The sequence below is a fragment of the Bos taurus genome, chromosome 7, assembly GCF_002263795.3.
Source record: "Bos taurus isolate L1 Dominette 01449 registration number 42190680 breed Hereford chromosome 7, ARS-UCD2.0, whole genome shotgun sequence".
NCBI lineage: Eukaryota > Metazoa > Chordata > Mammalia > Artiodactyla > Bovidae > Bos > Bos taurus.
Genome location: NC_037334.1, coordinates 68,957,680 through 68,984,780, shown reverse-complemented (window position 1 = coordinate 68,984,780; position 27,101 = coordinate 68,957,680). Strand labels below are relative to the sequence as shown.

Below are 27,101 nucleotides of genomic sequence, written 5' to 3'. Positions count from 1 at the left end.
CTGAGCCCAGAGAGGCAAAGAGACTTGTCCAAGGTTACCCAGCAGGCAGAACAGATGAAGAACGAGAGCCAGATGGCCTGCCTCCCAGGGCAGGGTCTTATCTGCTCTAATTTTCCTTGGATTAAAGGCTCCTCGCTGTTTCAAACTCTGGACCAGATGTGAGGGCCTGAATTCCACTGGCTGGGAGTGACCTTTTTGAGAAACTCCACAAGGTGAATTGAAACCTTGAACACCCAACACCAGAGGGCAGACGACTCCCATCCAAAGAGGAGGACTAATGGTGGGGAGGCTGGTATTCACTGATTCATGAGGCACTACAGTGCTAAGTCCTTCAAAAGCAGAGGACTTTTAGGGCAGTGAAACTATTCTGTATGAGACCACAATGGTAGATAGAGGGGCTTCCCTGGTGGCTCAGCAGTAAAGAAACCGCCTGCCAATGCAGGAGACACAGGAGACCTGGGTTCCATCCCTGGGTTGGGAAGACCCCCTGGAGGAGGGCATGGCAACCCACTCCAGTATTCCTGCCTGGAGAATCCCAAGGATAGTGGAGCCGGGTGGGCTATAGTCCATGGGGTCACAAAGAGTCAGACACAACCGAGCAACAAAGTACAACAATGGTAGATATAGTCATTATGCGTTTGTCAAAACTTACAGGATGCACAATGCCATGAGTTATCCCTACTGCACCCTCTGGGATCTGGGTGATAATGATGTGTCAACAGTGCAGATTTATGGACTAAAACAGATGTCCCTCTCTGCTGGTGAGTTGTGATAATGGGGGAGGTTGGGTATGTGTAGGGATAGGAGTTATATGGGAAATGTCTGTTCATTCTGCTCAATTTTGCTGTGAGCCTAAAACTGCTCTTAAAAAATAGTCTATTAAGCAAAACAGAAAACAGTTATCTCACTCCATAGAATAGCTGAGTGAGATCAGTACTACTATTATTCCCATTTAACAAGATGGACAAATTGAAGCTTTGACAACTCAGCTAGAGTGATTTTTTTTCACAAAGTCAGACCAGCTAGAAGCCAAGGGGCCAGAATTATAACCCAGGGTTCTGACATCTATGTCGCTCATTGAATCCTCAAGGGAACCCCATAAAGTAGACACCCTTAGCATTCCTATTTTTCAGGTTAGAGAGCTCAGTTTCAGAGAAGCTCTGTGACTTTCCCAACATCACCCAGTTACGTAGTGGAAGAGAGAGACTAAAACCCAGGTCTGTGTGAGGTGAGACTGTGGTCTTCAATTCCACCCCCATCGCATTTATGTGGATTTAAGCAGGGGTGGACTTTACTAGTTCCCCCCAGATAAGCCCAGTTTTCATTTGGGGCAGTCCTAGAGAAAAATGAAAGTTCTGGCTTCAAAAAGAAGCCAAGCCAAGCCTTAGGATGCTTTTGGTGACTTGTGCATGCGTGCTAAGTCACTTAGTCGTGTCTGACTCTTTGTGACCCCATGGAGTGTGGCTCACCAGGCTTCTCTGTCCATGGGATTCTCCAGGAAGCAATACTGGAGTGGGTTGCTATGCCCTCCTCCAGGGGATCTTCCCTGTCCAAGGATTAAACCAGCGTCTCTTGTCTCCTGCATTGGCAGGCTAGTTCTTTGCCACTAACACCATCTGTGAAGCCCCTTGGGTGACTTACTTCCCCATTAACCTCCAAGAGTCAGTGAGACCCAGGCCCAGCCACATCTTCAAAGGGATCCACTTTTAATTTAAGCTTGGTTTTCCCATGTCTGATCTCAGAGGCTCTACTCCATACCTGAAGTGCCTGATGCTAGGACACACTGACAATATGGAACTGACTTCCAAAGTAGAAAATCCCTTTGCAAAAACCTCAAAGGCAGACCTCAAGGTTTGTTGTTAAAGATTTTGGACCACAAGATGAAGTCTCTGAGGCACTGGAATGGACTGAGAGCAGGCTGGACCCCATAAGGCATTCTGCCCAGAGGTTGGGAGCGGAGTAGGCCTCTGGTGGGCCAGGAGAGTCTGTGAGCTTGTGAACGTGAATCCTGTAATTGTGAGCTCTGATTTATACTGAAAATTAAAGCAGGCTCTGTCTTCTGGGACACATGTCTTTCTTTAGATGGCAAGGGGTTTCAGACAAGTGTAAAAGCAGTGTGTGGAAAGCATTGCAAGGCCTTCTGGCTATGTTCTGAGACTGAGGCACACACCTTCAATAGCGTGGATTCCTCCACCCAAGGCAGCTAGGGCCCCTGTATCTATCCTCCTCCTCCTCTTGGGATCCTTCAAGCCATAGTTTAATCAATAAGCACCACACTTTGCTGCCTAATTTCATTCCTTTCCCCAGAGAGACCACCCCCTGGCCCACTGCCCAGCCCCAGCCCCAGGTGCTGACCTTAAAGAACTTATCAATTTTGCTGAGGTTGATTCTCTTCTTGGCATCCAATTTGTAAATGTTACTGACATTCCCATCCATCAGGTACAGACCAAAACCCATTACCTAGCATGAGAAGAGGCAGAGACAGAAGCCAGTCACATCCATTGGAAACGTTCCAAAAAACCAAAAAAAAAAAAAAAAAAAGCAGATGTGGATATGTGCACACCCACACCCCCTGTAGTGACATATTCTATTTCAAAAACCCATGTGTTGTCACAAAGAAGGACACGTAGAACTAATCTCAATCAGAAATGTGATTTCTGTGAAGACATGCAGAGGACTCTTGTTTATTATTGTGGTGGCCACTTCTTGAGTCCTCATGAAGCCCATAGTCCATGGGCCAGAGTCTATGCTTAGGTATTTAGAAGACATTATCCTTAATTCTCACCATCTTATGAGTCAAATTCTATATGATAACCTTATTCTACAGATGAGGAGCTGGAGACACAGAGAGGTTAGACACAGCTGCAGAGATAGGATCTGAACTGGGATCTAACAGCATGTATGCACTTAGATCCTCGAGAAAGACTGAGTGGTGCTGCTGTTGCATCCCCAGGCCCTGGCAAACACTGCGGGCACTTGATGCATACTCACTAGATGGTAAAGGAATGTGAAACCCTTCACCCCTTTTCCCAAGGAAACTACAACAAAGATTCCCAAGGAATCTCATCGGTGATTTCATTAACAAAAAGAACACGTTTTTGCTGACAGTGCCCTATAGGCAGGTTGACAGGCTGATTCTAAACATTCCAGTCCATATAATATTGGGTTGGCCAATAAGTTCATTTGGGTTTTTCCATACAATGTAACGGAAAAACTAGCATGAACATTCTGGCCAACCCAATAGTTTCCTGCACGCTGGCTTACTTTGCTCCTTTTGTCAAATGTACAGCAAGCCCGAGGGAGCCTGAACAACTAGGCTGAAAGCAGCATCCTCGGCTCGCAGTTGCTATGTGACGGGGGATTAGTCATGACTGACACCTAAGGGACTGGGCTAGAGGATGGGTACTTATGGCTCTGCAGGGGGTGTGCCAGACTTTTCCATTTAAGGTGAAAGGCGCCCCCTGCTGGCATCTGAGTTTACTAACACACTGTAGAGAAACTGCAAAACTCCAAGAGGCCAGGTTGAGAATTGAGAGGGAGAAGGTTGGGAAGCCGAGATGTGGGAGGATTAAAAGCAGGCAAGAGAAATGAAGAGCCTGAGAATCTGATAGCAGCATGTAAGGATGATTGGTGAAGTGGGGTTTAGTAACCTAGTTTGTGGAAGCAACAATTCTGGGCAGAGCTGTGGTAATTGCCTGGACATAGCACTGGTGTGAGAAAGGCTGCTGAACTCTGGGTGACTTCTCTGAATTTCTGACTGTGCAGAGGAAGCCAGAGTGAATGAGTCACAAAGCCACACTCTCCTGCAACCTTCTTCGAGATGCTATGGAAATGTAAAGAAGGGAACACCAACAGGGTTGGTATTCTGGAAATAAGAGGCAACATGGAGGGGAAGAAAAAGTCAAATCACCAGGGGAACTCTGAAAGGGAAGAAAGAAATTAAAGAGGTGATGCAGTGTGTATAAAGAGTATGGAGAACGTTATTCATTTCAGTGCTATTGTTTTCAGAGAGAAGTTAGAAGTAACCTAAGCAGCTAAGGATAGAATAATGGCTAAAGAAACGGGAACTCATCCATACAACATTATTTAAGGGCTGCGTGTTATTCCAAATGCACTTAATGAAATGGGATAAATAATACACATACATAATTTATGTAAACTGCATATGTTGAAAATACATCAGCACAGAAAAAAAGAGAAAGATAGACATCAAAACGCTAAAAGTGTTATCTCTGGGTGGAAAGATTAAAAGAGATTCGATTTTTTAATGCTTTTCTGTTCAGAATTTCCACAATGATAAACATCACTTGATAATTTAAAAATGAAATGTGTAAACTGATGAGACAAACATGACCGTTTTGACAAAATATAGTAAAAGCTATAAGATTTTGCCTTCCCCTTTAGGTTGGCAATTTTCCTCTAGGATGTCTGACTTAACAAGAGTATGGACATAAAACGCCACAGAGTTTCAATGCACTTTAACAAACAAATACCAAGTGATAGGGGATTTGTTAAATAATAATGTCCCCATATAATGAAATACTAGGTAGCCTTTAAAAGTCACATTGTAGACATAGCCTTAATGCTGTCTAGAAAGGTGTACACAGCATATCAAATGGAAAAAATTGGTTACAAAACCTTTTGTATAGTAAGATCTGCACTCATGCTTAAGCAAGAAGAAAGAAACAACCTTTTAAAATGATTTTAAATAAGAAGGAGGTGAGGGGGTATGACCGAGGGAGCTGTACCTTGAGGAGCATGTGCTTCTCACTGGGGGTCAGATACATCTTGTTCTCGTAGTAATCCACGCAGATGTTGACAATGTCGGCCAGCAGCTCCTCGTAGCCTGGGATCACTTCCAGTTGCTGGTGGAGACACTAAACAGCAGCGCCCCCCTCTGGTTAGCCCCTGTCCTGCATCCTCCTCACCTACAGCACCCAGGATGGCTCACTGCTGGGCCCTGGGGCAGTGCACGGCCTTGCCGACCACATCAGGTGGAGGGGAGCCTGCAACCTCTCCTCAGTGTCTACAGTGGTTGGTCAGAGCTGCTGCACATCACCGAGGGCAGGGGCTTGCCCCTTAGGGGCTTCTGTTGTATTTCCTGGCAGTTCTCATGGTTAGAAATGCTTTATCTGGCTGAACTAAAAGCAGTTCAGCTTTATAGCAATCAGCCTGTGGTCATCTCAGCTTAGTTTTGAGGGTGTGTGTAGACTGAGCCCCAAATGTCTCCAAGGATGATAGTGGGAAGACCCAGCTCAGTGGAGGAGAAATGGGCCAGCAGGCATCTCCCAGTACAGGACTCGGCAGTACAAAGACATTTCCTGTACAAGAAGACCTGAGGTCTCCATCCCAGGCCCCTTCTCTCCAAAGGGACACACCGTTGAGTGGGAATATCCTGGGAAAGCCACGGCGGTAACTACAACCGCATCTTATGTCCTTGTCTGTTAAGCTCTACATGCTATAGTATCTCATTTATTTCTCACTGCAATCCTAAACAGTCCCATTTTACAGATGAGGAAACGGAGGCTGAGACCTTGCCCAAGGCATCATAGTAGGGCAATGGAGGGTCCAAGATGAGAAAACAAGGCAGTCTAACTCCAGAACCCAAGCTCTCAACCTATACCAACCTATACCGGGGCAGAACACTGGCTAGATTTTCTAAGGACAAACTGCAGAGGGTGAAGGGGCCGTCTGTGGCTGGGAAGGGACACTTAAATCTGCAGCTTAAAGCTTGAGCAGAGCAGAGGGGACGAATGATCTGGGCGGAGCTCCTCTGCCTGTGGGTCCCCCAACCTCCAGGCCCCAGCTTGCGTCCCAGGACACCGGGTCAGGATTGACATAGGTTTGCCATCACCTGGGTGATCCTGTTGTGGTTGGCCAGGAACATGGACAGGTTCTGCGACTCCTGGATGGACTGGGGGTCAGCCATCTTCCTCAGGAACTGCGCTGCCCTGGACAGGGTGGTGTAGAGAGGGATGCTCATGAATAGCCGGCCTAAGCCGGACCTCAGCTCCCACCTAACCCAGCCGGGCCCTGCTCCCAGCTAACCCAGATACACTATCCCCGAAGTTGCAGGGCTCTGAATGGCACAAGTGACTCTAACATCGAAGGAGAGCCTGTTCTGGAGTCATTTCACTTGGAGCTGTTTGCACCCCTGTAATAAGGGTACCTGAAATTAAGAAGCAAGAATGCACTGAAGCTCAAAGACTAGGCAAGTTTAAGGGTAGCTAGCATGCCATCAACCAGCCCAAGGGGTAAGACCTAGTGAAACGGGCATCCCGAGCCTTGCAGTGACCTCCAGCAAAACTACACGGTACGTCATGGGGAAGAATCACAAGCAGCGGAATGTTCTGTTTTTTGGGTATTATGTTGCTTATAGGAAAATCTCAATGTTTCTAAACATTGTAGGGAAAGCAAAAGTCTACTTAACCTGGTGGGACTGAGGGGATGATGGGTGTGGGGAACACAGCAGGCCTTGAAGGGGGGAAACCACTGCCCTGGGACTTCTCCAGCCTGGCCTGGAGGTGGAGTTGGTGCAGCCCGTGTCACCAGGAACCGTGGAACACGGACAAGACACAGCAAGGTCCCAGCCAGTCCCCAGAGCATGTCAGCTGTGACCATGATGGCAGGAGTTGGCCAAATCTGGGGAGAGTTTGGGGGGAAGACACTGTACCATGAGCTGTCTATGGAATCTCTGTGAAATTGCCATTTCTGAATGGGGCTCTGTCTTCTGGGTACTGACAGGTTTCAGTTCACTAAGGAGGATAAAACAGTGAGGATCAGTCTGTTGTCTGCTTTCTCCGGTTACCTCGGAGCCCCAGGAGGAGGTGGTTCAAGGACAGGGGCCCTCTTCATCATGACACGGCAAACTCTTCCCAAGACATATGTATGGACACCTTGGAGCTTATTTGAGCCTCAAGCAACACAGGTGGATTTGCTACTTTCACCTGCTCTCCCCCACTTTGGGGTGGCTGTATACACATTTCTGGAGAAGAATGACCGCCTCCCACTCTCAGTCCTTTCTTGTGAGCTGCCATTGACCCTCAACGGACCCCAAGAGCGAGCACCGCCCCCATCAGCACCACGCCAACATACTCGTACATAGTATCTGATGGAGGGATCGGCACAGGACCCAGGCTGAGGCAAGGACAATCCTTCTTGGGGCTTTTGCAAAATATTTGCAAGGAGCTGCATCCTTTCCTTCCTTAGGAACTGGGGTTGCTATGCTGACTGGAGGGACGCTGCTGGAGGCCATACAGGGCATGAGCCTGAGAATGAAGCGGTCACTGGGGAAAGCTGAGCTGAGAGGCAGAAGGAACCAGATCAACAGCATCACCTGAGTACCTGGATCAGGTAGACCAGGACTTTTCTGTTCTGGGAGCCAACCCAGTTTCTTCTTTCACATGAGCAGTTTGAACTGGCTTTCTGATTCTTGCAGAGAATGACTCCTGTGACCATTTTAGGATTATATTAATCATAATATAATCTCAGACTGCATGAGACACAGAAAATGCTGCTCCACTGGTGGGGTAAATGAGGATTTGATTCCACCTCGAGATAGAAAACCCTGCCAAGACCCAGTTCTGCAAAGCTCAGCTCTGTATCTTACTCCTTAAGCTGCAAAAACAGAGGCAGACTCAACCCTGCTGTGTCTGTGGAGTGGCTAGCTTGGTTCTGAGCCTGTTAGGAGGGCTCTGTTTTCTCTCTCCCACAGGCCGGCTGCCTAGGAAGATGGGGCAGGGGAGGGAGAGGAGCCCTGACCTCTTGTAGGCAGAGTGGTCGTTCTTGACACTGCACTTCATATTCTTCAGCTCGTCCAAGACTGCAAACATGTTGATGAACTTGCCCAGGGTCAGGAGGTAGGCCTCGGAGACAAAGTCCTTCCTCCGCTCGGCATGGCATAGTCGCTTCACCTCACTGCAGAACCGCTCGATAGCTTTGCGCTGTGGGCAGAGGGGCAGCGGGTTAGGACTGGGCAGCCTGGTGGGGCAGCTTGCTGAGCTCCCTGGTGGGGAGCTGGTCAAGGCTCCCTGGGGGCTCTACTCAGAGCCTGGACTTTTAGAGAAAGGCAAAACTGCCCAGAGGTCTTCCTCAGAGGAGTCCTGAAATCCTAAGCTGATTTCTAGAGGGAAGCCCAGAACCTGTCCCCAAGTGAGCCAAACCAATGAATTTATTCACCCCCTCCTTGCTGAGAAAGCTGCTGTCTTGTCATGTGTGATTCCTAGCACCTAGGACAGTGCAGGCACCGGACAATTAGTGGGTAGCAATGGACAGTGAGAGGGACACTCAGAGAAAGAGCTCCATTCATCCAATAGATGCTGTTTATTGAGGATCTCCTATGTGCCAGGCATCATTCTTGGCCCTGGGGTAAAGTGGGGAACAAAACAGAAAAAAAAGTCTCTACCCAAAGGAACTTATATTCTAGTGATGGGTGACAGAAAACAAAATATCAAATAAATTCTCTATATCAGAATGTGGTATGAGCTGTGGAGAAAAATAAAGCAAGGAAAGGAGATAGGGAGACCTTCAAAGACCAGATCAAGCCACTTTATCCTTCCAGAGTGTAAGTCCAACAAAACTTTGCAGGATGATGGAAATGTTCTGTATCTGCACTGTCTAACACAATGGCCACTCATCACATGTGAGTACCGAGCACTGGAAATGCAAGTGCCAAGGAGGATACGCATTTTATATTTTATTTAATTTGAATTCAAGTAGACGGCCATACATGGCTACTGGCGACTGTACTGGACAGAGGAGTTTTCGATTACTCTATAGCCTCCCTTCTCTAAATACATCTTGTCAGGAGGCCCTCAGTTTAGTACTTACTTCATTTTGGGTAGTTTTGCTCTCTTGGAACTGTCTTCCCAAAGAGCTCTTAGGCCCCTTGAAGGCAGGTCCATGATGCTAATAACAGCATCTGTGAGTTAGTAAACCTGCTCTGTAGCAAGGGCTCTACAAATAGGGCTCTTTACTAATGGACCTTATTTATCCTTAGAGAAAACCTGTGAAATGGGCATTCTTTCCAGAGGGTGAGAATATTGAAGGTGTCAGAGGTCTGAAATGACTTAAGGTCCCAGCCAGAAGGTGGCAGAACCCTGGCTTGCTCTGCCTTCAAGGCTCTATCTGCATCTTCCCCACCACTTTCAGGAGGCCAGCACAGAGCTGGGCGCAGGGCTGAGCCTGGGCCAGTGCTTGCAAGTCTACTTCTGAGGCTCATAAACACATGCAGAACACATGGAGGGCACAGGGTGCATGGCAGGGCTCCCACCCAGGCACAGGGTGGGCTTAAACTGCTCAGCCTGCATTCCTGAATGGCTTCCAACAAAACCACGATAACCAGCTTGCCCTCTTACCTGTCACTCACAGGAATCTTTGGCCATCTTTTTTCTTTTCCTCCTTTAAACACTTGCTCTTCTTGGCCTCCCAGCTGGTCTCCCTGCTGTTACTCTTCTCCCCTCACCTCCACTCCCTCGCCCTTGACACCTGCCCCTCACCTCCCATCCACTAGCCACATGGCAGCAAGAACGTTGTTTCAACAGTCTGATCAGATCATGTCACTGGAAACCTCCAACAGCTTCCTGTAATGCTTGAAGAAAATCTGTGTTCTTTTCACAGCTATAATGCCTATATGAGTGAGTCCCTGCTCACCTCTCCAACCTCACATTTTCTCACTCACTCAGCTCACTGTGCAGCCTCCTTGGCTTCGCTCCATTTCTTAAACCCGTCCTGCTTCTTGAGCTTGCAGGGCCTTTGCCTCTGCAGTTCCTTCTGCCTGGATCATCTGCCCCTGGTTCATCACCTGCCCGCCTCTTTCACATCATACAGATCTCAGTTCAAACGCTACCTCCCTTGAGGCTGGCCCTAAAGTTCATCCATGTCGCAAACACCCTCCACGCCAGAGGTTTGCTAATTGCACTTTATTCACAGCACATGTTCTGTTGGGTATTGTTTATGGTCAGTCTCTCCTCCCACCCAAAATACTCTCCTTTGCCCACTAGGATGTGAAGTGTATGGAGGGAGGGTGCTTGTCTGTCTTGCTCACCCTGGGGTGGGTCAGGGGCACTGGACAGTGTTTTGACGAACGAATGAAGATCACGGCACAGAAATCCAGACCCTTGTGTCTAGAAGGTGGGGGCCTTCTCAGTTGTCCTGGCCCAGACCCACCCCGACCCCTCACCTGAAAGTACATGAACTTCATGAGCTTGGTGACCTCGGGCTCCAGCACTTCTACCGTCTTCTCATAGATCTCTACTCGGTTGGGCTGCTCATTGCATTTCACCTGCAGGGAGACAGGGGGTTTCACACACCCTGGTTTGCCCAGGCAGTCCTGGTTCACACCTGCTGTCTTATTAATAGGGCCCGTTTTCACCCTCGAATGCACTTCATTTTGGATGAGAAGTGATATGGTGACTACACAGTGAGAGGAGGCTGGGGCAGCCCTGATGAAGAGTGAGTGCTTCTAGGCAGGACTGCCCCCTAGACATCGGCTGCAGGAAGGAAACCAGCTGGTCCCGGAACAGAGCCCTCCTCCCCCACAGTCTGTTCTAGGCCCCCGCCATGTGCTGTACACAGGTTTACATTCATCTACAGGGTCTCCCTCCTTCCTACAGGGTCTTCCTCCCTCTTTCCCTCAGTACTACCCCAGGGGGGCCTCTGCCAGATTCTAAGCAGCGAAGAATGTTCTGTCCATGGCTCTGAGTGCACTCGGGGCAAAGCCCCTGTGCACACCCGGGCCCAGCGAGGAGCCCATTTTCTCTGCCCAGGGGTTTTCGGCACATCAGAAGCACATGGCAGGTGTGTTCACAGCATGTGCACACAAGGCTGCTAACAGGTCATCGACACTGAAGAGTCAGCAAAGGGTAATAAACACAAGGACATTCTTCACACTGTTGTTTAGAAATCGTGGAAATGGCAGCACGAGCTAAACATCCACTGGTCAATGATTAAATGGATAAAGTATTAATACGAGGCAGTATCATTAATGTAACCGTTAGGGCTGATGGGACAGATCTCTGACCTGACGTGGAAAGACTGCTACCATAAATCTGGGTGGAAATAGCTGCAGGAAAGTAAGGGTAATTTAATCCTGTTTTTATTGAATAAAACACAAAACTGTGTGTGTGCTGGTGTGCCCATATATAATACAGGTACAGAGACTCTGAAAGGGTGTGAACCAAGCTGCTAGTAAACAGTTCCCTCTGGGGGTTAGGACTGTGAGCAAGGGAGAGGAATGGTTTCTGTTTACACACTTGGGGTTTGTTGCTTTTGTGATGGTGGGACCCATGAATATAATATGATAATGATAAAAATACTATCTGTATGTGTTAACATGAAAAAAGTCAGCTATAAAGAATGAAGTGAAAAAAGCAAGTGGTGGAACCATATAAATAAGAAACAACATGCTTTAGTAAATGACAATAATTTACAAAATAATAATCAGAAATATTCATGTTGTTGGAGGAAAGAGAGTCAGATGAACATGCGGCAAAGGGTCCACAGTGATTACGCTTTGGTGGGAGGTGGCGATTTGGGTGGTGGAGGGAGGGGGTGAGGCTGTCTTGCTTTCTACTTTACACCTTTCTGCAGTGGTTTGGGTATTGTACAGTTAGCATATACTGCTTTCAAAATGAAAGGATAATGAGAAATTGTTTAAAGTTGGTGTCAGTTTTATGGGATGCTCTCTGCATGTGTTCAGTGAGCCCCCTTGGGTAGGAGACTCTGCTTCACGCCCTGTCGCCTGGAGAAGGTCAGTTACCTGGATGGGGGTGGGTGGAGGGAGGAGCCACCCCTTGTGGTGCAGGACTCACCTGGGGGATGGCCCGGGAACAGCTGCGCCAGGTGTACAGCATGACTGCATACTCGTGCCCTTCCTCCAGCATTTCATTCTGAAAAGCAAAACACGCTCAGCAGGGAGAAAGCACTCCAGGGCCACGAGACTTCTCAACAGCTCCCCTTGCCTCCACATCCTTGGATTCACAGTGTGGTCTCTGGACCAGCAGCATCAGCGTTGCCTGGTGGGGTTGCTTATTAGAAATGCAGAGTCTCAGGCTCTTCCCTGGGCCTTTGGGATCTGAATCTGCTTTCAATAAAATCCCCAGGGAACTCTCATTCCCCGGTGCACAATAAGTTTGAGAAGCACTGGCCTAAATTATCCTCATCAGTCACCCCAGGGCTCTATCAGCCCGACACACTTTTCAAAGACAGACAGCTACCTCAGAAAGGTGGGGCAGACGCACTAGTTCCAACTGCAAAAGCTGTCCCAGACAGCAAGAAAACAAGCAAGCAGCCAAAGAGTATGCACAGCAGGTAGGTTGAAAAAAAAAAGAGTAAAAATTATGGAAGTATATTATTGTGTGGACTTCCCTGGTAGCCCAGTGGTAAAGAATACGCCTGCCAATGTGAGTTCAATCCCTGGCTTGGGAAGATCCCACTCCAGTAGTCTTGACAGGGAAATCCCATGGACAGAGGAATCTGGTGGGCTACAGTCCATGAGGTTGCAAAGAGTTGGACATGATTTCAAGATTAACCACAATATTACTGTGTATTGAAAAATATCTTGGTGGAATATATACCAAGACTGTGAGGAGCAAGCTCTCTGTGGGGCTGGATAAATGGGAGCTTTCACTTTTCGTATCACACAGCGCTATAATGTTTGCATTTTAATAACAGCCCATGTTGCTATTTCATATGGAGGAAGATGGTTAAGATCAAGATTAAGATTTTTAAAAATAATACAGAGCAGATGGCAAAATTAACAACAGCATGAAAAATAAATCTGATTACTCACCTCACCTAGTAACTGCTTCACCTAGTAACTGCTTCAGTGGAAAGAGCCCTAAACTCAGGGTCCAAATATCAGGGCTGAAGTCCCAGCTTCACCACTTCTTAGCCCTTTGGCCTTCAGGAAGTCACTTAACCTAAAATTCTCCAGTCATCTGTATAATGATGATGACAACAACCTCAGAGAGTTTTGTGAGAATTGAATACAAACACACGGTTGTGGTTTAGTCGTGTCCGACTCTTTGTGACCCCATGGACTATAGCCCGCCAGGCTTCTCTGTCCAAGGGATTTCCTAGGCAAGAATACTGGAGTGGGATGCCATTTCCTTCCCCAAGGGATCTTCCTGACCCAGGGATCAAACCCACCTCTCCTGCATTGCAGGCGGATTCTTTGCTACTGAGCCACCAGGGAAGCCCACAAAAATACATACACACTAGGCAATCTGTAAAGAGAGTTTGGAGTATTACTAGGGAAAAGATAGTCTGGCAGTTCCTCAAAAAGTTAAATCACAGAGTTACCATATGATCCAGCAATTTCACTCTGAGGTATATACCCAAGAGAAATGAAAGCATATGTCCACAGTGAAACTCCACACTTGCTCACAGCAACATTATTCTAACAGTCAAAAAACAGAAACAACCCGACTGTGTCCATCGATGGATGAATGGATAAATAAAATGTGATGTAGCCGTGCAGAGGAATAGTATGCATCTGTGAAAAGGAATGAAGTACTGATCCATGCTACAACATGGACGAACTTTGAAAACACTATGCTAAGTGAAAGAAGGCAGACACAAAAGACCACTATTATGCGATCCATTTAGATGAACTGTTCAGAATAACCAAATCTACAGAAATAGAAACCAGATTAGTGGTTGTGGGAGAGCGGAATTGGGAAGGACTGCTACAGGGTTTGGGGTTTCTCTTTGTGGTGATAGAAGTTAGACAGGGGCAATGTCTAACATTTACAATGTATAACATTGTGAATCTACCATAAAAATAGTGAACTATACACTTTAAATTGTGAATCTTATGTTATATGAAGGACATCTCAAAAAATATACTAAAAAAATTGTATTACTAGGCCGTCTCTTTTGTAAATGTTCATACTGATACAAAAACGAGCCTTTTCTCATTTAATTTTTATCCCACACATCATATCTATTTCATAATATCTTCCTAGCACAAGATCAGATTCAATTTGGAGCTTATTCCTTTTTATAGTTTTGTTTTCAACGGCAAATGTCACTGACGAGTCACACTTTCAATTCTTAATTTAGAGAACTCTTTAAATCAGTAACATGTTGTCCTTGAGACCAGAGAGAACCAAGATCAAGTCTGTGGGTCTTCTGCTGCCTTTGCTTCAGAACATGTGTCAGAAAAGGGAAGTGACAGTAACGTGTAGGGAACATGTGTCTAATTATTAGCATCAAGCTGCCCACTGACAGGTGTTAGTATCCCACTCATTCACCTACTGAACATTTCACTGAGCACTCACGTATTCCCCTTCAGTGCTCCATGCTAGGAACAGGCCAGTGAAAAAGAATGCTGTGGACTCTGCCCTACGGACAGCTCAGCTGACCATCAGTAAGGTTTGTTGTATAATCATGCCTGGAATATAGAGGTCAGGATGGTGTGGTGGATAGAGCCTCAGGGAATTTGAGTTCTGTTCTTGGCTCTGCTTTGACCCACCTTTTACCTGGAAAATGTCATGGTTTCATCATTTGGAGGCAGAGAATTGGCCTAAATCCGCAGTCCCCAACCTTTTTGGCACCAGAAACTGGTTTCAGGGAAGACAACTTTTCCATGGACCAAGGTGGGGGATGAAGGTGGTTTCAGGAGGATTCAAGTGCATTACATTTATTGTACACTTTATTTCTATTCTTTCTTTCTTTCTTTCTACTATTATTACATCAGTTCCACCTCAGATCTCCAGGCATTAGAACCCAGAAGTTGGAGCTCTCTGGCCTAAATCACTAGTTCTCAACCTGGCTACCCATTAGTTACCTGGGTAACTCTGAAAACTCCTGATGCCCAGGATGGACTCCAATGGAATGAAATCTTTATCTCTGGGGGAGGGGTCCAGGCATGAGTGTTTTTTTTTTTTTTTTAAATGCTTTCTAAGTGATTTCAATGTGCAGCTAGGTTTACAGCTGCAGGACTAAGGATCTCTCAGGTTCTTTATATTTGTAAGATCCTGTAGGTCCATAATTTAACCCAATGTGAATTCAGTTCAAGTTTCAGATTCTGGCAGACTATACCTCTCAGCCCTTAACTTTGGACACTAGGCCCCCATCCTACTCCCAGCAAAGAACCCTTGACTGTTCCTTGTAGCTGGTCAATTACATGGTTTACACACTTTCTCCTCCTCTTCTTCTTTTCTCTGGCTATCCTGCCCTTTGAGAGATTCACCTTGCTCCAGTGTGGGCAGGAGTAATACAAGAAGATGAACATCGAATGAAGCCTCTTGCTGCTGATAAGCTACTCTAGACAAAGTCTGAGCAGGGTACAAGGATGAAACTGTTGAGGAAGTGAGGTTTGGGTATTATCCATGAACATCAGCAGTGCACCCTATTTTGGACTTTGCCTAAAACCTTATCAACACTATCCCTGCATCAGTAGAATAGTGGCCCCCAGAAAGATGTCTGCAACCTAAACTGTAGGACCTATGGAAACAATACCTTACATGGCAAAAGGATGAATGAAGCTAGGAACCTTGAGATGGGGAGGTTATCCTGGGTTATTGGGTGGACCCAGTGTGATGGCAAGGGTCCTAAGGGAGGTGAGAGTCAGGGCAGGAGATGTGAGGATGGAAGCAGAGACTGAAGTGGTATGACTGCTGGCTGGAAGGGGGCTGAGCCAAAGAGCAGGCTGCCTCTACAACCTGGAAAAACAAGGCCACAGATTCTCCTCTAGCGCCTTCAGAAGTGAACGCAGCCCTGCCAACACCTGGATTTTAACCCTTTAAGATCCCATGTCAAACTTCGACCAAAAGAACTGTAAGCAAGTGAATCTGTTTTATTTTAGGTCACCAAATCTGTGATAATCAGTTACAGCAGCAACAGAAAAGGAATACAATCCCTCTCCGGACTGGCCCCTCCTCTGACTGCGCTACTGGTGCCCCTGACCTGGTTTTTTCAGGAAACCTCAGTCAGCATCGTTTCAGCTTCCCTCGGCCCCAGCCCCCAGCAGACTGCGAAGCCAGGCAGAGTCGCCCTCCAGTGCCTCCTACATCCCTGACCCCTTAGCTGCTCCTTAGGTCACTGCCCTCATCCGGCCCTTGACACCTTCAGGGTAGATAACCTTATCTCAACTGATCTATTTGGCTCTCTCATGCCTCCTTACCACTCGTTCTGCACAAAACTAACAAGCGAAATTTATTTCTCAAGTGTAGTTCTGTTCACATTTTCCTCACTAATGGAAACTGTCTATTGCTACTGATTTTTTTTTTTTTTAATTAAATGAATGAAAGCCCTCTGTTATGGGCTGACTTGTGTCACCCCCCACCCCCAAATTCATATGTTGAAGTCCTAGACCTGGGACCTCAGAATGTGAGTATATTTGGAGATAGGGCCTTTAGAGAGGTGATTAAGTTAACATGAGGCCATTATCCAACCTGACTGAATTTGGACACACAGAGACACCTTACATGTGTCTACACAGACAAAAGACAACGTGAGGACACAGCCAGAAGGCAAAGACAGGCCTCAGAAGAAACCAACCCTGCTGACATCTTGATACTGGATTTCTTGTCTCCAGAAACAGGAGAAGATAAATTTGTTATCTAAGTCACCCAGTCTGTGGTATTTTGTTATGGCAGCTCTAGCAAACTAAGACACTCTCTATGCACCCAATCCGTTATGAATATCACCAAGAATTTCCCTACATGTACTTCACAGTTCCAACCCAGGCAATCTCCGAAAACTTTTGCCTCTGAGCCTCCCCTGATGCTGCTTCCACCAGCTGGTATGCCCTCCCCATCTCCTCTCTGACAGATAAAATTCTAATTGGGTGGGTCAGCGGAGGTCAGAGCTGGGAATCCTAAGTCCAGGATTCTAGGTTCAACCTTGTGATTTACTAGTTGTGTGATGATGAGCAACCTGCTTATTAACTTCTCTAGGTCTCAGTTTTCTCATCCCTAAAATGTATATAACGATCTCTTTGCAAATCACAGGCTGTAATAAGGTTCCAATGATATTACATATGGGAAAATTTTACACAGTTTAAAGTACAATATATATATATATATATATATATATATATATACACACACACACATATAGTTACAATGTGTGTATGTGTGCAAAGTATACAAAAAGTGAAGTGAAGTGAAGTGAAGTCGCTTAGTCATGTCTGACTCTTTGCGACCCCATGGACTGTAGCCTACCAGGTTTCTCTGTCCATCGGATTTTCCAGGCAAGGGTACTGGAGTGGGTTGCCATAAAGCTATACTCAAAAGCTACTTCCTGCGACAAGCTTTCTCTGACCCCCTCAAGGCCACTTAAAAACTCTGAACTTTAACCATGTCTTTTATCTTTAACTTTGTACATTTTTGTTTGCAAAGACTTGTCCAGAGCATGTTTTATAGTCAAACAGATTCGGGTTTAGCTCTGTCATTTGTCAATGGCAGGACCCTGAGTAAGTTACTTCACTTTTCTGGAGTTTCGTTTTCCCCATCCATAAAATGGGTATTGTAATAAAACATTCTTCCCAGGGTTGAGGTGATGATTAATTGACAATGCATTTGAAATACCTGCACAGAAAATGTTCAAAGAATGCTGTTTGTCTACTTCCCACTTGATTCATTGAGAACTAAGACCCCATCTGTCCTTGCATACACGCCGTGCCCCCCGCCCCCCAGCCCTTCAACATTTAGCAGGGTCTGATCAAGTACCAGGGACACAATATTTATTGAATGAATGGGCAGGGTGTGGTGAGACAAGGGTTTAGGCTATCGATGATATAGTGAGAAAGGTCCGCTGAGCTGTAGGCAGAGCCTGTGAATGAGAAATCATGGAATTTTTTTGTTCTTTGTTCTTTTTAAAGAAACTAAACTTTTTATTTTATGTCTTAGATCAGGATGTGCGCAGCACGTGAGATCTTAGTTCCCCAACCAGCAACTGCACTTCTGCCCCCTGTACTGGGAGCACAGAGTCTTAACCACTGGACTGCCAGGGAAGTCCCTGAATTCCTTAAATGTCAGTGATGCATGAGGGTGAAATCATGAAAGCCAAAGGGAGAAGGTACCCACACAGGTGGGTCAGACACAGTCCCATCAAACCACTGGCCCCTGTCTGTGAATGATTTAGGCCACCAGCTTCCTCCAGTCAAGAATGTGTTACTGCAAAACTTTGAGAAACTTTGTGCTTTGGTGAAGAGCCAAAATTCCACACAGCCAGTAATCTATAAAGTACAAAACAAGGCAAGATCTAATCAACTGTTAACCCCAAAGCTAGAGAGAAGCTCAGGAAAGCAAACAGTGTGAATAGAGTTGGGCCCCAAAGGTGAGCAGGATTTGGAAGGCTGGAGGATATGGACCAGTGTACCCCCAGGCATGGAGAGGGGATGGGTGGGGTGGGAAAAAGGGCTTGAGGAGGTGGATCCTTCTGAGGCAGTGGGTTCTTGGAATAGCTGAGCCCCTGCCTCCTCAAGGAGGGGCTATGTCTGCGCCTGAGGGCCACGGAGACTCACCATGCTGGAGTGCACTGTAGCCTGCTCGATGTACCTCGCGATGCCTGTGACAAAGGCATTCCTGTCCTCGAAGTTTGTGTCAAAGTTAGCCTGCAGGGATTAAAGGACAGGAACACTTAGTGGCTGGAAAACAGGTTCAAGATGGCTGGGTGTCCAGGAAATAAACTGCTGCCAGCCAATGCCCACGTTCTCTGGGGAAATCTATCTCCACACTGCCCTCTCATCTTCCACCGAGAAATCCCACCCTGCATTCCACTGGGCAGAAGCTGGCCACAGACGGGGCCTGCATCTGCTTCCCATGGGTAATCAGGTTCACCCAGAGAGCCTCACAAGTGAAAACTTAAACTATACAAGCCTAAATAGCTGTTAAAAGTGGAGATGTGTGTGTTTTTTTTTAAAGAGAAGCAGACTCACAGATATAGAAGAAAAACTAGTGGTTTTTTTCTAGAAGGGGAAGAGCAAAATGGTGGGGTGGGAGGCACACACTTAGTGGGTGTAGGATAGGCTCAAGGTTGTATTGTATAACACTGGGAATATAGCCAATATTTTGCAATAGCTGTAAATGAAAAGTAACCTTTAAAAATTGCATTAAAAATGTAAAGATGTTTTTAAAGGTGAAGATACTAAAGAAAAGGAAAGGTATACACTGTTTTCATCTCGTTGTTGCAAAAATATTTGCCAGAGGGTGCAGATACCTCTGTACAAGAATAATAACTGCAGTAATTTTTTGTAATAAAAAAACTGGAAACCATCCAAATGTCCATTAACAGCAAAAGGCTAAATAAATAATAGCATATCCATACAATGGGCTTATAGGTACTATGTGCTGGTTAAAAATAGTATGGTAGCACTGTAGTACTGTCAGGAAAAATACCCATGATAAATTTTACATTAAAAAAGTCAAATCATAGAGGCTTCTACCATCCTCTTTTGGTAAAAAAAAAAAAAAAGTTATATATCTAAATGGTAAAAAGATGAGTGGATGTATATATGCATGTATATATAGACATAGTTTCAGGGAAATTTTATTTGTTATATTTTGCTGTATGGCTTATAATAAAAAGATATCTACATAATTAAAAATTTACTGTGGGTTAGACAATGTGAATAAACCAACTTGATGAGTTGAACCTTCAGGCATGTGCTTAATAAATCAAGCCATTGAATGAAATTAGAAATATACTATGCATTTATTCTTAGTCTCATTTAGCAGTCCCAGAACTTTCAAAAGGTCAAATACAGCAAGAAAGCTAAAAATTTACAATTAACTTACTCTTCCTTAACACGGTGTACTTGCCCAGCACACTCAGACAAGGGGCTATTTGCAAGGCTGACTCCGGCTGCACCAATACCCTTCCCACCATGCCCGGTGGGATCACAGTTTTGAGCAACCTGATCACAGTTTGTCACGAGCTTGCCTCTTTTGGGCAAAAGCAAACAACTGTGACCAGCTTCCCCGAGCCATTATGGGCTGTGGGGAGTTGAAGATCTCTTCTCACATACACGAAGAAAAAGTAATTACCCAGGCAGGCTCTAGGGGTTTTTTAATGGTGATATTTAATTCATGAGGTCAGAGCTGCCAAAACCTTGGTTGGTGCCACAGCAAGAATAGCCAGGAAGGTATTTGGGGTCAGAACAGACCAACAAGCCTTTCCCTGGGAAGAGAAATGGCGCTGGTATATGTTTACTAGCTAATCTATTTCTTACACTCAGCTCCACCACTGCACCGGGGACTCCATCAGTTCACGACCTTTCACCTTCTAGATTCAGGCAGCCCCCTTCCCTCTGCCCGCAGGGCAAACCCTCTCCGGGGGTCCCCAGAATTCCTGAGCCCCTCATCCTGGTCCCGGTGCTCTGGGAGGACTTACCTGGTACATTATGGAGGAAGGCGGGGGCTCGATGCATGGCTGCTGGTCAGGGAGGGGCAGCTCTTCCAGCAGGTCCACGTTGGACAGGGCATCTTCCAGGGTGACGTGGGTGGTCATGGCTGCAGTTTCCGTTGTCCACGCTGAGGGGATGCAAGAGAAGGAAACGGAGAGTTTCAGGGGCCTCCAAACATTTCTCCCAGGCCACCCCTGTCCAGGCTTCTTCCAGACCATCCAGGGAGGTAAGTAACATGCGTTGAGACCACTTCCACTTGCTACTCAATCTGTGTGGGATATCTAAGGATATCCTTACAGTTTGTGTGTGTGTGTGTGTGTGTCTTAGTTGCTCTTTGTGACCCCATGGACTGAAGCTCATCAAGCTCCACTTCCACGGAATTCTCCAGGCAACAGTACTGGAATGGGTGGCTATTCCCTTCTCCAGGGGATCTTCCTGACCCAGGGACCGAACCCGGGTCTCCCACATTGCAGACAGATTCTTTACTGTCTGAGCCACCAGCGAAGCCCTCTTTACATTTACAAAGTACTTTTTTATGTCTATTGCCTCGACTGAACCTCACACCACAATCCTCTCATGGCAGGCCGTATTACATCCACATAATCAATGGAAGACCAAGGCTCAGGGAAGTTACATGATGCTTATGCGACCACAGAGACCAGAAGCAAAGGACCTCAAGTCGTGCCTGATGCTGAGACTTGGGTCAAAGTCAACCTCCAGTTTTTGCTATTCGAGGAGATATTTATCAGTTCTACTCTTCAATTCTTGCATAACACAAATATCCATTATCAAGAGTGCCAATGATTACTGAAACCAGAGTTTGAAGTTAAACTGGGAATCAGAGAATTCAGACTCCAGAGAATTTAACCTGATTTGCAAAAACATTAGAGCCATTGTCTTCCTTGGCCTAGAAGTATGGTATTCTTTGTGAGCTACACCAAGCAAATAAGCCCGAGATGGACATTTTTGTGTCTCAAACCCTGGCAGAGTACAGTGGCTTTGAGGAGAACTTTGCCAGACACTGAAGTTGAAGAGATTCTAAACAGCACTTACCTATCTGGAGCTAACTGCTATTTTAAGAACTCAGCACTCAGCAAACAGAAAACTCATTTTTTAAAGCATATGCAAAACATTAATAAAACATGATCATGATTTAGGGCATACAACAAGTTCTTACAAGTTCCCCCAAATATGACCTTGTAGAAGTCATATTCACTGACTACGTGACATAAAACTAGAAATCGATAACACAACTTATAGCAAAGAAAAAAACCCAAGCCTGTGAAAATTTGTAAAAATGTATCTCTCAGGTTATTCATAGCTAAAGAGGAATTCAAATAGAAATTATAAAATATTTAGAACCGAAAGACAGACAGCATGAATAAATGTCTCGATGCATTTCACAGAAACTAAGAAAGCAGAATTGCATGAAGTGAATTTTCTGCTCAAAAACCTAAAAATGGATAAAAATCAACTCGAAGAAATGAGAATGCAGGGATTACTAACTACAAAAGCAGAACTATATGAAGCAAAAAACAAAGAAAACAAAAGCAACAGTAGACTAGGTGAACAAAAATCGAAAAACTGAGTTTTATAAAAAGATGATGAAGAAGCCGCTGCTGCTAATCCTTTGTGAGCTAAGTAACTTCAGTCCTGACTCTTTGTGACCCCCATGGATTGTAGCCCGCCAGGCTCCTCTGTCCATGGGATTCTCCAGGCAAGAGTGCTGGAGTGGGTTGTCATTTCCAATCCCTTAGTACATCTGAATAAAGAAATTCTGGGAAGGCAGACTGTGCTCCTGAGAGTGCCCCCCCCACCCCAATCCCCAAGCCCAGAGAAGCCTGAGACCCACATCAGGGCTGGAGTCTCAGTGTCAGAGGATCCGCCTTGCTCATTAGAAATGAGAGACCAGGGCGGGACAGGACCAGCGACAGCACAGCTGGGCCAGGCTGTGACCGGCTGACACAGCTGCACAGTGCACCCACGCAGGCTGCCCCAGCGTCTTCCTAAGGCCTGGTCGGGAGGGCAGGTGGGGTTGAGCTGCTGAGTACCGCTTCACGCCTCACTGAGCTCTCAACTCACCTCCCTGTCACGCTCTCTGGCAACAGCGAAGGCCTCACCCAATGAGGGTGCAGGGAGCTCAGAAGTGACTTCCCCTCTGCCCTCAGCAGGTGCCTGGCCTCACAGGGGTGGGAGGTCTCAGGCCCTCTCCACACCTATGCTTCTTCCTCCACTCTCTCTCTGCCCTGAATTCTAACTGCGGTCTTCAGTTCTACAGCCAAACCAACCATCTGCCAGTCCACAGAAAAGACTGTCTTCTTTCTTACATTAATGTGATGTTCATTTTGCAGAATTTTTCAGGGCGTAATGACCTATATGACTTCTTATCTATATGATCTTCCCAGGTAGCACTAGTGGTAAAGAACCCGCCTGCCCAATGTAGGAGATTTAAGAGATGCGGGTTTCATCTCTGGGTTGAGAAGATTCCCCTGGAGGAGGACATGGCAACCCACTCCAGTATTCTTGCCTGGAGAATCCCTTGCAGGCTGCAGTCCATAGGGTCGCAAAGAGTCAGACACGACTGAGGCGGCTTAGCATGCAATGATCTATAAGCTTCAAAGCCCCAATAATTCTCTTCATTAATTCAAATAATAATAAAGCTAACATTTTAAGCCCTTCTCTGTGTCACTCTGCCAAGCACTTGACTATTTTAATCTTGTATCAACCCTATAAAGGGTTAATGCAAGTATAATACTATGATTATTCCCATTTTACAGATGAGCAAACAGAAGCTCAGAATTTAGATAATATTAAAAGGTCAAGTGCTGGCAAGTGGTGGAGCTGGGCTTGGAACCTAGGTTTGTCTTACATAAGAAAAGCCTAGATGGGTGGGATGGGGGGTTGTGAGAGGGAGGTTGAAGAGGGAGAAGATACATGTAAATATATGTCTGATTCGCTTCGTTGTACAGCAGAAACTAACACAACATTTGTAAAGCAACCATATCTCAATTAAAAAAAAAAGAGAGAGGCCTCAGTTCAGTTCAGTTCAGTTGCTCAGTTGTGTCCCACTCTCTGTGACCCCAAAGAAAGGCCTAGAAGCAGCTATTTATCTATGACTGCCAAGGCTGTGTCAAAGGACCAACTTGAGGCAGCTTCCACTGGCCAAAGAGGGGGCAATCTGAGGACCAATTTGCACAACTCAACGGACTTGAAACAATACAAATAGATGTGAATCCATAAGATTGTAAAGACTCTTAATAAAAACTTGGTTTTGTGCCTCTGTTACTGTTGGATGATGCTTGTGAATGAACTTTCATGTTGAAAATCAATGAATAAAAGGAAAGAGTTTGCAAACACTGAGCCATTCTTTCCTGTACCAACTGCATCACTGGATCACTAAATTGCAGAAGAGATGGCTGCTTCTCTATTTATAAAGGTATTTCTTTTTTCCCCATAAAGATTCACAGAATTAAAATATCCCTAGTTTTCAACACCTAATGAACAAATGGACATAGGCTCTGATCATCAACCACTGCTTACGTCACTACATGAGGGACAACCGGGCGTTCTGTGCCTCCTGATGGAGAAACACACTATCACCTCAGGGAGAGTTGAATCCAAAACACTTGAATCTAATCAAGCTTTGGATATCATCAGACAGGAAATACAGAGGACAGAACACGTTAAAACACCACAGCGATGCAATTAGTAAAAGACAATCTATGAGAAAGTCTGCTGGACACGTAACTCAGTACCTTTAACAAATAAAAGTACAAGGGGAAAAAAAGATGGAGGTGGAAGTTACAGATGATAAAAGCCTTAGACTATCACATGTGTTTACCTTATTTGGTTCTTATTTCAAACAAACCTTCATAAAGATGAAACTGTAACATAAATTCAAAAATGGGAAAATTTCTCTCGTAGTCACTGACTTGATTATTTGACAATATTAAGGAAATAGTGCTATTAATTTTTTGATATGACAGTAATATTGAAGCTATGTTTTAAAAGAGTCCTTGTCTTTAACAAGTACCTACTAAAATATGGATAAAAGGATACAGGGGTTTGCTTCCAAATAATACTAGATGGGGAATGAGTGAAATAGATAAAACAAACAGAGCTATGAGTTAACTGTCAATGCTGTGTGATGCTAACAGAAAGGGATTTATGATAATTTTTCTATTCAATTTTAAATACATTAGAAAATTTCCATAAAAACTCCCAGCTCAGTGTATACACTCCCAGTTCTATCTTCCCTCACTGCATCTTCCCTGACTCCTACTTGCCATGATCTCTGCCTTCTTCTTCCTATAAACTGGGTTTCTTCTAGGCTTTGAGATTCCAGAATACTCATTTACAAGAATAACCCTTAAGATTTTCCCCTTTAACACAGTAAAATGCCCATCCATCCCTTGAAAGAGAATCAATAAGTGAACGGCCTACAGAGCCAGTAAATTAGGAATCTTTATTTCCGTCATAAATTCAGCTTCTCTAATGCATTTCTCTGTTTGTTTGTAGATCATTCACTGCCTAAGGGAGAAGGAAATCAGATATTTCTAACCCAAGTGCTGGAGGTCACTGCCAACTCTACATCAATCAGAAAGAAAAAACATTGTGGAAATTTTAACTGAGGTATACATATAAGTACTTCTTTTCCAGCCCAAGTGTCCTACCTTTTACACAATCTTCCAAAGGAGAAGAATTCTTAATATTCAGTCCATGACCACGTGGCCATTTTGTCACTTTGGAAAAGAAATTAATAAAACTTTGAAAAATTAACACTGTTCTGGGAGCAACATTTACCAGACACAGCTGCAAGCTGCAATGTGGGGCATTCATGGCAGATTGAAATTCAGCGTCTTCATTATAAACTTAAACTCAGCAGCCTGGTTTCACTGAGAAGTAATAACATTGGACTCCCAGGCAATCTGGTTCTGAGAAGGGTTTACAGCCCCCCACCCCCATGTTGCCAAGATGACTGATAGATTCTGAGCAAAAAGGGGTGCACCCCACAGATGCAGGATGGGTACTAGGAGAGCCTGGCTTTGGGACTGCAGGTTGATGCATTCTAAACAAAAGATCTGCATTGTCATTTTCTGTCTGACTTTCTAGAAGGAAAAGGAAAAAAGTCATAATTTTTAATGACCTGGAAAACTAGGCTAAGTATGGTGGGTAAGCTCAAGCTCTGGATTCAAAATCTGTCATCTGTCACTTCCTAGCTGCATAACCATTAAGTATGTTATATAACCTCTCCGAACCTCCCTTTCCTTATCTGAAAAAAGGTGATGATTAATAATAGTCCTGGTCCTCAGTGACTTATTGTGAGCATTATATAACATCACAGCACGTGGAATGCTCAGCCCAACAGCAGGCACACAGCAAGCACTGGAGAAATGTTAGCTAGTTGAATGGCTTCTTTTTAAGAGAGCGAATGGATGAATTAAGCACTGCAAAAACACTCCTACAAAAAAAAAAAAAAAAAGGCATTATAATTATCACTAATTCTCAACTCCTTAGATCTTCCATGTTGACTTCCTCAGGCACAACTCCTCTGCAGGTTCCAGGGGACAGGTGTTATTTCTGCTGTTTTTCTAGGGAGGACACAATGTCGCTGAGAAGTAAAAACATTCATTCATGGTCACATGGTCACTAGTGGCCGAGTCAGGGCAGAAACAGCATATCTTGGCCCCCTGTTCTATGCCCTTTCTTCTAGACCACTCCTACTTTTGAATTTTTTTTGAAAGGTACTAAGCACTTTATTATTATTTTTTTTAATCTGACTGCCTTTTCCTTCTTCAAGAAGAACAAGACTCTGCCAAACTAGAAAGATTAGGTAACTGTCACTTTTGGGTTTCATGACAGGCCAAGAAATATTTTCTCTATGTGTAAATCTCCCCAGCTAGAAAGCAACTAAAATAAACAAATTAAAAAAAAGTTAAAAAATAAATCCATATGTATATTTTTTATGCAAATAAAAAATACATAAATAAACATATAAAAATAAATAAAAGGCAGGCTGAGGCTGAGTAGCAATTGATTGATCAAGGAAAAAAAATCAAAAGAAGTAATTCAGAAGGTGACCTGCTTTTCCATCATGTGTATGTGCTAGTATGTCTGGAGATTGTGAGGGACGCACATCTGCTGTGACAGGACGTGGCTGCACAGGTCACAGGGTTCTCCCAGCAGCTGACACCCTCTCACACATTAAAGGCAGCTTCTTTTCAGGTGTGGGTACCATGCAGGGACACGTAACTTGGGCACATCTTACAGGACTTCCATCGGGTGTGCCCACATGGACCAGGGGGCTGATTCTGAGAGGACTGGAAATGAAGAGTTTTACAGGAACACTCCACTTATTGGTCAGAGCTTGTGGCTCCAAACCCCACAGATGTCACTCGGTGCTACCTTTAGAGCATGACTTGAACCAATCCACAACATGCAGCCACAGGTAAGGAGCCAGCCACACAGTGGAGGGTAGAGAGGAGAGACGGAGCTATACAGGGGGGACAGAGGAACCACACAGGCACAGGGGTCCGGGCCATGGAGTGTAAGGGGAAAAACTCCACACATTTCAGCAGCCTGCAAGAGTACCACCAATATCACGGTACCCGAGAGTACTCAACAAATACCTTACACACTGCCAGAATGAGCCTAGAGCTAGAAGAGACCTAAGGAAATGGGTACCTCCTTAAGAAGAATTTCTGACTCCCCGGCCACGCTACCTGAATCTACTTTCTCTCGTGGT

General features: G+C 45.3%; 1 protein-coding gene across 4 annotated transcripts in view; it reads right to left on the bottom strand.

Moving 5' to 3' along the window:
- CYFIP2 (cytoplasmic FMR1 interacting protein 2) overlaps nucleotides 1-27,101 on the bottom strand; it is a 134,323-nt gene that overhangs the window by 92,727 nt on the left and 14,495 nt on the right. For 3 of the 4 annotated variants that reach the window (XM_059888174.1, XM_059888173.1, XM_024994229.2), the window contains 8 exons: nucleotides 20,344-20,483; nucleotides 18,476-18,565; nucleotides 11,811-11,888; nucleotides 10,181-10,282; nucleotides 7,762-7,943; nucleotides 5,855-5,951; nucleotides 4,749-4,877; nucleotides 2,356-2,460 (listed from right to left, as the gene is read on the bottom strand). In XM_059888174.1, the coding sequence (XP_059744157.1) occupies nucleotides 2,356-2,460; nucleotides 4,749-4,877; nucleotides 5,855-5,951; nucleotides 7,762-7,943; nucleotides 10,181-10,282; nucleotides 11,811-11,888; nucleotides 18,476-18,565; nucleotides 20,344-20,460 (900 nt within the window). In that variant the 5' untranslated portion in view covers nucleotides 20,461-20,483. Of the gene's footprint in view, nucleotides 1-2,355; nucleotides 2,461-4,748; nucleotides 4,878-5,854; nucleotides 5,952-7,761; nucleotides 7,944-10,180; nucleotides 10,283-11,810; nucleotides 11,889-18,475; nucleotides 18,566-20,343; nucleotides 20,484-27,101 lie in introns of those variants that run through there. The other variant, NM_001205850.1, reaches the window with a different exon arrangement.